The following is a 12785-nucleotide window of genomic DNA, read 5'->3' on the forward strand; positions in this document are numbered from 1 at the left end:
AAACAATCTATGTAAACATTTGTGAAAATAACACTATATAATATTTCCTTCTATACATAGCTATGAAATTCATTTGGTCAATTCTTATCTGCAGTTACCAAGACTGACAGCAAACCATTTAGGTCAGGGGTCGGGAACCTTTTTGGCTGAGAGCTGCGAACGCCACATATTTTAAATTGTAATTCTGTGAGAGTCATACAATATGTTTAACACTAAATACAAGTAAATATGTGCATTTTATGTAAGACCAACACTTTTAGAGTACAATGTCTCTGAATTCTTTTTAATAACGTTGTTATGCTGTTGCTAACCAATGATCAATAAAGTACTTCTTACCATTAGTGCTGCATGGTTTTGTTTTTTTTTTAATTTTTTTATCACTTTATTTTTAAATATCCCTTAATTTAAAAAAAATTTTATTTTATTTATTCATTTTAGAGAGGAGAGAGAGAGACGGGGGAGGAGCTGGAAACATCAACTTCCCATGTGCCTTGACCAGGCAAGCCCAGGGTTTCAAACTGGTGACCTCAGCATTTCCAGGTAGCCACCACTGCGCACCACAGGTCAGGCCGGGTGCTGCATGGTTTTGCTGATGGCTTTGTAGTCTGGTTGATACGTGGTGAGGTTAAGCTTCATGAAGGCGTTGAGACTTCCATCCATTAAACATGATCATAGGTTGGTCTTAACGATCTTTAGATGTGAGAAACTGCTCACATGCATACGTAGAGCCAAACATTGTCAGTACAGAAATACTCACACGCTGCAGTGTATGGTACGTGACGGGAAGCGTGTTCCAAGTTTTGACAATCAGCTGGTCCATGGGTTGAAGTTTTTTCATTTCTCCCCACTTGTGTTTGCTCGACAACTCTGCTTGCTGTTGTGCAAGTCTTTCCAAATCTTCAGTGACTTGAATTTATTCACCCACATGTCTGAGGCCTTCAGGTCAGCAGATTGTAGCTCAAAATCTCTGATGGAGACACCGGGGATGTAACTCAGGTCGGCGCTGTCCACTGCACACTTGTGTGGATGGGTGATGAACTTAAAAAGACGAGTGCGCTCATGAAATTCTCCAAAGCGCACTTTGAATGACTGCAGGAGATTAGATGTGAAGCCCACTAGCTGCTGGAGATCAAGATGTTGAGCAGGGTCACTTACTGTGCATGCATCTTTAAATTCTCCCAGTTTTTAAAAGTGTAGTAAACCACCTGTTTCAATGTCCGCAATGAAGAGTTCCAGCTTGTTTTCAAATGCAAACACTGCTTGTTGAAGGGATAAGACTATATTTCCAATGCCTTGCATTTTCACATTGAGCTGGGTCAGATGTTCAGTCATGTCCACGAGATAGTAGAACCTCAGGAGCCACTCAGTGTTAGCTAACTCAGGATGCTCGACGTTTTTCCTTTCAAGAAAAGTCCGGATTTCGCTCAGACAAGCCGTGAAATGGCTGAGCACCTTCCCTCTTGACAACCAACACACACTGCTGTGCAGAAGCAGGCCAGGATAATTATTCCCAACTTCATCCAGCAGTGTTTTAAACTGGCGATCATTTAAAGCTTGGGCAACAATAAAGTTGACCACCTGAATAACCAGCAACATCACCTCACCAAGCTGCTCGCCATACATCTGAGCACAAAGTGCCTCCTGATGTAGGATGCAGTGAAAACTTAGGATCGGTCTCTTTTTATGTTCACGAAGAAGCGCTATGAATCCTGTTTTTCCCCACCATGCACAGAGCACCATAAGTACACACTAAAATAAGTTTATCCATCAGCAGATTTTTTTCTTTAGCGAACTCAGTGAAAGACTTGAATAAATTCTTCCCTCTTGTTGTCTCTTTCATAGGGAAAACGGCAAGACTTTCCTCATGTAGTGTGTCACCGACAGCATACCTTGCAATCACGCTGAACTGGGATAAATGGCTTACATCTGTTGACTCATCCAAAGTGAGATAAAAGATGATGGTGCATTTATGTCCTTCACTTGTGTTGCCTCAATTTGATCTGCCATCATGATGGTACGATCGTGAACAGTTCTTGACGACAAGGCATGTCTTATTCATTTGATTATTCTGTCTTTATCCGAAAAGTTGTCAAAAAGTTCATTGGCAACATCAAGCATGAATGTTTTGTCATATTCCCCACCTGTGAATGGCTTTCCATTTCTCACAATTGCTAAAGCACCAGCAAAGCTAGCCGAATTCCAGTCACCTTGTTGGGTCCAAACACAGAGCTGCTGCTGACTAGCTTGCATTCTGCACAGTAGCTCTTGACATCCTTTATTCCTGCTGTCCCCCTCTGAATTTTTTTAATTTTTTTTAAAATTTTATTTATTCATTTTTAGAGAGGCGAGAGAGAGGGAGAGGGAGAGAGAGAAACAGAGAGAGAGAAGGGGGGAGGAGCTGGAAGCATCAACTCCCATATGTGCCTTGACTAGACAAGCCCAGGGTTTCGAACTGGCGACCTCAGCATTTCCAGGTCGATGCTTTATCCACTGCGCCACCACAGGTCAGGCCTGAATATTTTGATGCAAATGTAGTATGGCGTGTGTTGAAGTGTCGCTTTATATTTGTCCATTTCATCAATGCAATTTTATCATTGCATATTAGACAGACTGCAGAACCTGCTCTCTCCACAAAGGCGAATTCCTCTGTCCATTCCTGCTGAAAAGTACGATACTCCTCACCTTTTTTTCTTTTAGCCATCTTCTTAGTCAAAAGGGTTTCTGCAATTACCTAGCTGACTACTTGATTAAAAAGAGGGATGTTTACTTCCTGACCTCACAATGACCTGTGTAAGTTAAGCATTATCCAATAAAAATTTGGTGTTATCCCGGAGGACAGCTGTGATTGGCTCTAGCCTCCAGCAACCAAGAACATGAGCAGTAGGAAATGAATGGATTGTAATACATGAGAATGTTTTATATTTTTAATGTTATTATTTTTTTAATTAAAGATTTGTCTGCGAGCCAGATGCAGCCATCAAAAGAGCCACATCTAGCTCGCAAGCCATAGGTTCCCGAACCCTGATTTAGGTTATGAGATGGATCACAAAAAAGACCAATTTGAAAACTAAGTATTTTAAATTGCTCCTATTTTAAGAGTCTGGAGGCAAGAGTTCTCTTGCCGTGTAGGAACAAATCTGACTTCAGTATGATATTCAGAGTAACACAGCAATCAGTCATCCCACCTTACCCAGACTCAGCCTAATTTTATACTTTTTCAACTCTATACCTTTTAGGCAACTTCAGGGCATACTAATGTCATTACTTTTCACATATGTCAAGCTCATACTCATTCTTGCTATTGATTTACCTAAGCTGTGTCCCTATCCAACCTCCTTTAATAATAATCCAAATCCTAAACTTATGCTTGACCATACATAGTTAAGTCATTTAACTTCAACACGTAACTGAAAGTTCCATATAAGAACTGTATCATTACTTCTGAATCTCTCATTCTACAAAACTTTGTAGAACAGACAATTCTTGACTTGAAAAAATATCTAGAGTCAGCACTTATTACTGACTACTGTGAAAATCCACAAAATGAATTTTCACCATGCTTTCACTACCAAGAATAAAGGCTACTCAGTGCAATAGTATTACAAAGAAAAGCATTATTCCTAGATTTCTTCTTTAATATCTATAACTTAATTTGTTTCACTTTTCTTAGTTCAGAAAATATCTGTTAATGTTACAGGTACACATACTTAAGTTATTGAACTATATAAAATAAAGTGTAAGACTCAACCATAATCCCTTTACCAAAAGATTACCATTTAGTATATTATTTTATTTTATTATTATTATTACTTTTTTACAGAGACAAAGAGAAAGTCAGAGAGAGGGATAGAGAGGGATAGACAGGGATAGGAATGAAAAGAGATGAGAAGCATCAATTATTAGTTTTTCGTTGCAACACCTTAGTTGTTCATTGATTGCTTTCTCATATCTGCCTTGATCATGGGGCTACAGCAGACCAAGTAACCCCTTGCTCGAGCCAGCAACCTTGGGTCCAAGCTGGTGAGCTTTGCTCAAACCAGATGAGCCCGCGCTCAAGCTGGCGACCTCAGAGTCTCGAACTTGGTCCTCCGCATCCCAGTCCAACACTCGATCGATTGCGCAACTGCCTGGTCAGGCTAGTATATTATTTTAAATTTTAATTTATTTTATTTTTGTGGCAGAGACAGAGAGAGAGAGAGAGTTAGAGAGAGGGACAGACAGATAGGAAGGGAGAGAGATGAGAAACATCAATTCTCCGTTGCTGCTCCTTAGTTGTTCATTAATTGATTTCTCATATGTGCCTTGACCGTGGGGCTACAGCAGACCGAGTGACTCCTTGCTCCAGCCAGTGACCTTGGGCTCAAGCTGGTGAGTCTTGCTCAAACCAGATGAGCCTGCGCTCAAACTGGCGACCTCGGGGTCTCGAACCGGGATCCTCCACATCCCAGTCCAATGCTCTATCCACTGCGCCATCGCCTGGTCAGGCCTAGTATATTATTTTAAACGCATTTTATAAAGTTCCTAAACTTTTTTCTCTCTGAAATTGTATCATCTAATCAGCTCTGTGAACTATTATTCTATTCACTTATTTAAATTCTCTTTGGTTCCTGTTGTAAATAACACAACTATACTTAAAATTTTGTTTTGTAATTATTCTTTTGAGTTTGGCTTATCCATAAATCCTAAACATTTTGAGGACATGAACTCTGTGTCGCCCTGGCTGGGTTGTTCAGTGGATAGAGTGCTGACCCAGTGCACAGAAGTCACAACTGAGCCACTGGCTGCAGGAGGGGAAGATGGAGAGAAGGGAGAAGAAAGGGGAGAAAAGTGGATGGTTGCTTCTCCAATATGCCCTGACTGGGAACCAAACCCAGGACGTCCATATGCCGGGCTGATGCTCTATCCACTGAGCTACCAACAGCCAGTAATTTATCTATCTATCTATTTAGTGTATGACAGACACAAACAGAGGCAGAGAGAGGGACAGATAGGGACAGACAAGAAGAGAGATGAGAAGCAACAATTCTTCATTGCGGCACCTTTGTTCACTGATTGCTTTTTCATATGTGCCTTGATTGGGGGTAGGGGTTACAGCAGACCGAGTGACCCCTTGTTCAAGCCAGTGACCTTGGGCTCAAGCTGGTGACCTCGGGAATTTGAACCTGGGTCCTCCGGGTCCCAGTCCAACACTTGATCCACTGCACCACCGCCTGGTCAGGCTATAATTTATTTTTATAAATGGGAAGGAACTTAAAATAGGTGGATAGAGTAACTTGGCAAAGTTGCAGGAAAAAAATATGCAAAAATAGATAACTCTGTTCACATTCTCCCACACCCTCAAGTGGTTTCTTCATACTTAATGAAAAGACATATCTAGCCTTGAAATGCTAGGTTTAATATGAAGGCCAAATCCTATCTTTTAAAATTATACACAAACCTTCAGTTCTTCTTCCTCTCTCCCTGACTTTGTTGAATACTCTTTCCCAAAAAACAAAACTACACTTCAATGTGTGTCTGTGTAATGTGAAGGGGAAAAAACCCCTAAATAATAGAAATGGTTAAGAGACTTGAGTCCATGGTAAGTCAAAACTGAGGAAATACTCTTTAAGATGTTCTACAATTTAAGTAAAATGCTTAACACCTTGGTCAGAAGAACTGAGTCATTTGAAATAATCAAGGGTCAACATAAAGTTCTAACAGTTACATAAGGTATACGGAGAAACCTGACCCTAAGCATTCCCAACATTTTCCCATACCCTTTTGATTGCTGGCTGAAAGCTGTCTGCATCTCCGGAATTCCCATCAATTCTGCTGGGCTCACCGTTTTGTTCATTTTGTGCTTCTCTAAAAACAAAGGAAAGTAAATGAACGTTGAAAACCACAGACAGAACACCAACACTTCTCACTGTGGCTATCCTGGAAAGCCCAGTTACTGCACCTTGCGTGTATACTTAACTGTTTCCTGAGACCTGCTGCCAGGACCATGGCACTGTGATGGTTAAACCTCTTGATGATCGCAGCATTACTATTCTCCTTTATGGATTTAGAATTAGAAGTAGATGGCACAGAAGAAATGCCATAGCCCTATAAGAAACAATTTAGTAGATTAAAAATCAAAATAAAGTTCTAATTTTATGTTACAAGACATGTTTAGAGTGATATAATATATATAAAAAATGAAGAAATACCACTAACTCCTTTTACTACCATCAGAAAAATCTTAACTTGAGCGCTGCAATTTTATTTTAAATGTTTACAATTTGTATTTAAAAAAAAATTTTGACTTGAGAGAGAAAGGAAGGGAAAGAGAGAGACAGAAACATCTTTCTGTTCCTGGCACGTGCCTTGCTTGGGGATTGAACCTACCCCTTCTGGGTATCAGGATGACACTCTTAACTGTCCAAGCCATCTGGCCAGAGCTACAATTTTGGACCTAGTTGTTAGGTAAATGGAGAAACAGAATATAGTGGAGGAGGCAGCATGGGCTTTTGAAGTCAGAAAGATATGAATTCAAATTCTGGCTTTATCACTTTTCTAAAATGTCAGTCTATAAAATGGGGTACTTGGGGAATTAAATGTGATAATACTTCCAACATGTATTGAGTGCATGCTAAATATTAGGCCCCATGGTTAAAAAGTTGACAAGACCTGCTGCCAGGACCATGGCACTGTGATGGTTAAACCTCTTGATGATCGCAGCATTACTATTCTCCTTTATGGATTTAGAATTAGAAGTAGATGGCACAGAAGAAATGCCATAGCCCTATAAGAAACAATTTAGTAGATTAAAAATCAAAATAAAGTTCTAATTTTCTTAGAGAAATTAGAACATGCCACAGGAGCCAAATTACTAGTTAGTGGGATGCTAGGTTATGCCAGTACATGTAGTTAAGACTCAGGTGCTATATGAAAGTAGACAGTCCCATTGGAGGAGGAGGGGTAGGTTTGAGAATCTTCATGTAGTACTACTATAAGGCAGACATGGAGATAACAGTCCATGAGGAGCAAACTACTTAACCAAAGGTACAACATAATACAAAATATAAAAAGCAATATAATACATATTGTGTCATGAGTTTGATTGCAGTTCAGTACACTGTAACTAAAATGAACGATGGGCCAGAGATTGGTGAGATATAAAGCTGACAACTGATGAGTAAAACAAGATGTTTATTTTTATTTTGGTAACAGAGACAGAGAGAGAGACATAAGAAGCATCAATCCTTTGTTGTGGCATCTTAGTTGTTTGTTGAATGCTTTCTCATGTGTGCCTTGAATGGGGGGGTTACAGCCAGAGCAAGTATCCCCATTTGCTCAAGCCAGCGACCTTGGGCTTCAAGCCAGCAACCTTTGGGCTCAAGCCAGTGACCATGGTGTCATGTCTATGATCCCATGCTCAAGCCAGCAACCCTGTGCTCAAGCTGGTGAGCCTGTGCTCAAGCTGGTGATCCTGGAGTTTCAAACCTGGGTCCTCTGCGTTCCAATCCGATGCTCTATCCATTGTGCCACCGCCTAGTCAGGCAAACCCAAGATCACTTTTGAAAATGACAAATGTTATGAAGAAATAAAGAGGGTGAGATGATGCAGTGACTGGGTTGGGAGGAAAAGCTACTTTAGATAGGATGGTTAGAAAAAGTCTCCCTGGAAAAGTGACATCAGAACAGATATCTAAAAGGGGTAGAAGCTAGGTAGGTAGAAGAGCAGGAAAAAGAAATACAAAGTATAAAATCCTGAGGTAGAAAAAGCTTGGGATAGACCTGAAGGTCATTGTGTCTGAAGCATGAATAAGTGGAAACAGCCCAAACTGAGGTAGATGTAAGCAGAGGCCAAATCAAGAAGGACCTTGTAAGAGTTTTGATTTTATTCTAAGTTCAATGAGACCCACTGAAGAGTTTTACATAGGGGAATATTATGATCTGACTTTCAACTCTTACTGGTAGAAGAGTATGACCTATACATAAGGGAACAAAGAACAACTAAGGTGTCGCAACAAAAAACTGATGTTTGATGCTTCTCATCTCTCTCTGTTCCTGTCTGTTTGTCCCTATCTATCCCTCTTTGACTCTCTGTCTCTGTAAAAAAAAAAAAAAAAAAAAAAAAAAGGAACAAAGGTAGAAATAGGAAGATCAATTAGGAGGCTAATGCAAACAATCAAGCCAAAGATTGTGGTAGCCTAAAAACAAGAGGGTGTAACTGTAGAGATACAGAGCTGTAGACAGATCAGAGATGTACTGCAGAGGATTTGCTGAAGAACTTAATGTTAGAAGGGGAAGGATAGGAAGAAATCAAGGAGACTTCTAGATATTGGCTTGAGAAACTAAATCCACGGTAATGTTCTTTCTACTGAGATAGGGAAGTTCCATGAAGAAACAGATGATGGGAATCAAGGTTCCATTTTGGACATACTATGTTGAGGTATCTGTGAAATAGCTAAGTGAAGATATCAAGTTGACAGGTGGATATATGATTTTGGAGTTCTGGGATTAGACAGATCAGTGCTATTTGGTGATCATAACATATTTAGAATTTAAAGCAATGGAATATAGAGAATGTATCCAGAAGGAGACCCAAGAAAATATCCTGGGACAAACAGTTACAACAACTAGAGGATGACAGGAAAAAGAGGCACCAAAGGACAAAGTGATTCAACCAACATTTTTATTGAGGGGATTATTTATACATCCACAGAATGGAATACTATGCAGGCACTAAAGAAAGGTAGATAATAATAGCAACACCTATTACTTATTGTACATTTGCTATGTACCAGACTCTTTTTAACTTATAAAAATCTTATCAAGTCAGTACTCCCACCCCCAATTTTAAAAACAGGTATTTTGTACGTTTAAGGAGTAAAATGTATTGATTTGATACATTTAAGTATTGTAATATGATTGCCACTGAGGCTAACACCTCTAACATTGTCACATAATTATCATTTCTTTGTGGTGAGGACAATTAGATCTAGTCTTTTAGCAACTTTGAAATTTATAATATAGTACTGTTGACCATGCTGTGCATTAGAGTTCCAGAACTTATTTGTCTACTAGTTTTAAGTTTGTACCCTTAACATCTCAATAATTTTCACATCTTTCTCCAGTCTGTACTATTAACATCATTCTATGGTCAATATTATTAGCATCTAAGTCCAGAAAACTGGACTTAGAAATCTTACAAAAAATAAAAAAAGAGACTCTCAACCAGGCAATTTGGTTGTAAAGTCTATGAAGTTAATGATTACAGTATATTTAGCTTGGATTGATACTGATAATAGGCAAAGCGAAGAAGAAAGTTGTATGTATGCATGCAACAATATACCATCTTTTTATTGGGAAAAAAAAGCACTAAGATTTTTTTTCTCATCACAGTAAGTAAGCTGTAATTTCTAAACTTCATTTTCCTAGGATGATCAGGAGGGCCATGTTTGTAACATGTTGAGATTCACCAAGGAAGGGACTGAGTGCTGAGAATTATCAAGAAAAAAATAATTTCATTATGAAAACGATTCACCTAGGCACCAAGAATTATTATTTGTTAATATATAATTTAGATTGTAGGACAGAATTTTAACATTAGTTTTCTCACCTACTGAGTTAAATACACTAAAATTACAGGAAAAGTTAGGGGGAGAAAAGAGATAGGAAGGCATTAGCATGTATATATATCCAGCAGAAAAGGAGCTAAAAAAGGGGAGGGAGGCAAAAGAGCAAGAAAATTAAAATATAAGAGTGTGAGAAAAATAACTGAGGAAGACAGGTTCTTCTTAGCCCAGAAGATAGAGGCAGGGGTGGAATTAGCCTCGATGAGAAGATATTCTCTTTCTCTGTGACTGTACAAATATGTAAGTCTTGAGTAATAATACTAAGGTAGGTAGCTCATACTTGATGGTTTGGCCACTGAAACATATCAGGGCTAGTGTGGGGTAAGGGTCATGAGTGAGCTCATGGTGGGTAAATAACGTGCAATCAACAAATGTTTATCTTTCCCTTGTTCACTAATATTTATCCACATTTCTAGAGATAAATGTTAGCTTGAGAGTAACAGCAGACTCATCAACATGTTAAGCATTCATTATTACCTAGAGAACAATTGATAGGGGAGCAAGATAATTCTTTTTTAAAACAGTTTAGCAATTCATACAGGAGTTTGTTTTCCAGGGCAATTTTAATAGTGAACAGTACTGAAAAACACTCCTGATAAATCACTCCAAATAACAGTATTTTGTTTGATTTACATTCTCACAAGTAGAACAGCCTCACTTAAGGCAATTTTAGAACTATAAAATGTTGAAGACTAGGAAAAAACTGTTCTCTCTCATAAATCCTTTCACTATTACTTACCTCATCTAAAGGTTTATCTTCCAAAGCTGTCAAATCAAGTAGTGGGTTTTTTACTCCTAATGAAACCATTGTTTTTAATCCTAGAAAATAAATGGAATAAGAAGTTGATCAAGTCTTATCTGTTTCAGAAATTAAAAAATTCACTAATAGCATTGAGTGTAGAGTAGCTAATTACATGGTAGAGTGTGTTAGAGATAAAGTTACCTTTTTCATCTATTTTGGCACATTCTGCGAAGAGGTCTTTTGACCCTGTATTCAGCCGATCTCTGTGAAAATAATGGGACTGAAAAAACCGTGTCCAGAATTCCTTTTCTGTCATGCTGTGGGGAACGTTTTCTGCATATTTCATTTTTACTGTGGAAGAAAATACATAATAGTTACATACTGCATTTCCATTTCTTAAAATCTCAAATTAGCTGAAATATAGACTAATAGCAAAAACAGGATTATAAAACTGCTCAACTTTACATTTTGTATATAATAATCTAATTATAAATATAAAATATAACTTGAGAGACTAGGTGAGGTACTACCTTTATCCATCTTAACAAATAAAACATTATTTTGTACCAAGAGAATAAACAAGTTCTGAAGTTTTAGTAGAAACACCAAGAACCCTGGAGCCAAACATGAGTTCCTTTGTTTGATCATTTGTGTTATGTGCATTTTCAATCCAAGGCAATGTGTAAGGTGCTGGGGGAATAAAGATCTCAGTACCTACTGGACTATCAGTTCAGCACTCCAGAAGCTCACAGTCCAATGAGCACAGCGGTTCATTAAGAGCACAGTGTCTTGAGCCACAGAACCTGAGTTTAAAATTCTAGGTCTGCCCTTACTCCGGGATGGGGGTAAAGCAATAGTACCTACACTTCATATGCTGTTTGTGATGACTAGATGAGTTAATACATAAAGGGTCTAGAATGGTGTCTGGCGCAAAGTAAACATTATATAATTATATTATCAGAAAGCTAGGCAAATAATTATATTGCAACATAACTTTGAGGCAGACAAAGGCCCTGCAGAAGGAAAAGGATAAGGCTGATGTCTGTCCAAAGAAGTCAGGATTTTATAGAGGTGGCAATGAGACAATACCTGAGCTTAGTCCTGTGCGACAGGTATGTTTCCTAAGGATAAAGGGGCAGGAGTGAAAAAGCGGAAAGAGTGAGCAGCACATGATTAAAAGAGCACTGTTTGGTCAGAAGAATGACTAAACCAGTGGCTGGCAACCTTGAATGCACATCATAAATCATTAGGGCTGGGGTCAAGATATTTATGTTTTCAGGATGGTTTCTGCAAGAAAAATAATTTGTGAGTTAGAAAGGTCACTCTGGAGGCAACAAGAAAGACAATTTGAGTTAGTGCTCCTCTAGAGACTTATTAACTGGTGCCTCTGGAGGACATCATCTTGCTCAGGTTTGGTTAAGGGTAAATATAGTTAGTTGAAGAACCACTGATGAAACAGAATGGGAAAGTCACCATTCCAATGGATTGATGACAGCACATTATATATGAAACCTTTATATCTTCCATATGTCAGGGACTAGGTAAAGTACTTCACATGTTTTGCTGCACTTGATCAGAAATAAAAGTTGAACATTTTGTTTTTAACTGATATATTACTGAATTCATCCAAACAAATATTTTAACTATCTGAAAGAAATGATTCTTCTTACCTGCTGGATAGGTCCTAAATATAGACTCAATGATATCAGAGGTTAAATTGTATCTCAGACCATTACATCCATCTGTTTGGGGCCGGACATCAGCCTAAATAAAGACCATAAGTACACACATATACATACACATATTCATTAAAATACCAGGGGAAGATGTTTAAGTAGACAACAGAAACCAGACATATGTAGGAAAACAGATTTTTTTAACCAACTACAAAGACAGAGGTAAGTCCCCTACCATTACTTCTGCAGAGACAAAGAAGCCTGGCCTGCTTTCACATATTAGTGACCTCTAAAACCTGCTTTCTTGAAAATCCTACATGGCCAAACAGGCATGTTTATGTGTGGTTAAAAACAGAAAGCTGGGGCAGCTTTAACATAAACCTGTACAGTTACCAAAACAACAACATGCCTTGCCTTATCTCACTGGTTTCTTTAAGAAAGGCTTTATAAATTCATTACTAAGCACATGGAATGATGCCAAACATATAATTGGTACTCAATTTTTTGTTAAATGTATAAATATTGCTTTGATTCATCAGAGTAAAGACTAACTGAATCCCATTGTCTAAGTCCACAGGTTAGGTACTCTTACTTTTTTTGTAGGGTACATTTTACAAATCTCACCTTTTCTATAACATGATAGTCACTGTATAATTAACTTCGTATTGTAAGCAAAATACAGCAACCATTAAAAAAAAGTATCAGAAAGCTGTAAATTTAAATATACTAGGGGAAATAAGTATCAGTCCAATGGCTAAGAGATTCT

At 38.3% G+C, this 12785-nt stretch overlaps 1 protein-coding gene across 1 annotated transcript in view; it reads right to left on the bottom strand.

The window, feature by feature from the left end:
• GTF2H1 (general transcription factor IIH subunit 1) overlaps positions 1-12785 on the bottom strand; it is a 42457-nt gene that overhangs the window by 12676 nt on the left and 16996 nt on the right. Inside the window, exons 5-9 of the mRNA XM_066364842.1 lie at positions 12014-12107; positions 10545-10694; positions 10341-10420; positions 5957-6084; positions 5757-5844 (exon numbers count right to left, since the gene is read on the bottom strand). Coding sequence (XP_066220939.1) covers positions 5757-5844; positions 5957-6084; positions 10341-10420; positions 10545-10694; positions 12014-12107 — 540 coding nt within the window. The remainder of the gene's footprint in view (positions 1-5756; positions 5845-5956; positions 6085-10340; positions 10421-10544; positions 10695-12013; positions 12108-12785) is intronic.

Source organism: Saccopteryx leptura, chromosome 1, assembly GCF_036850995.1.
Source record: "Saccopteryx leptura isolate mSacLep1 chromosome 1, mSacLep1_pri_phased_curated, whole genome shotgun sequence".
NCBI lineage: Eukaryota > Metazoa > Chordata > Mammalia > Chiroptera > Emballonuridae > Saccopteryx > Saccopteryx leptura.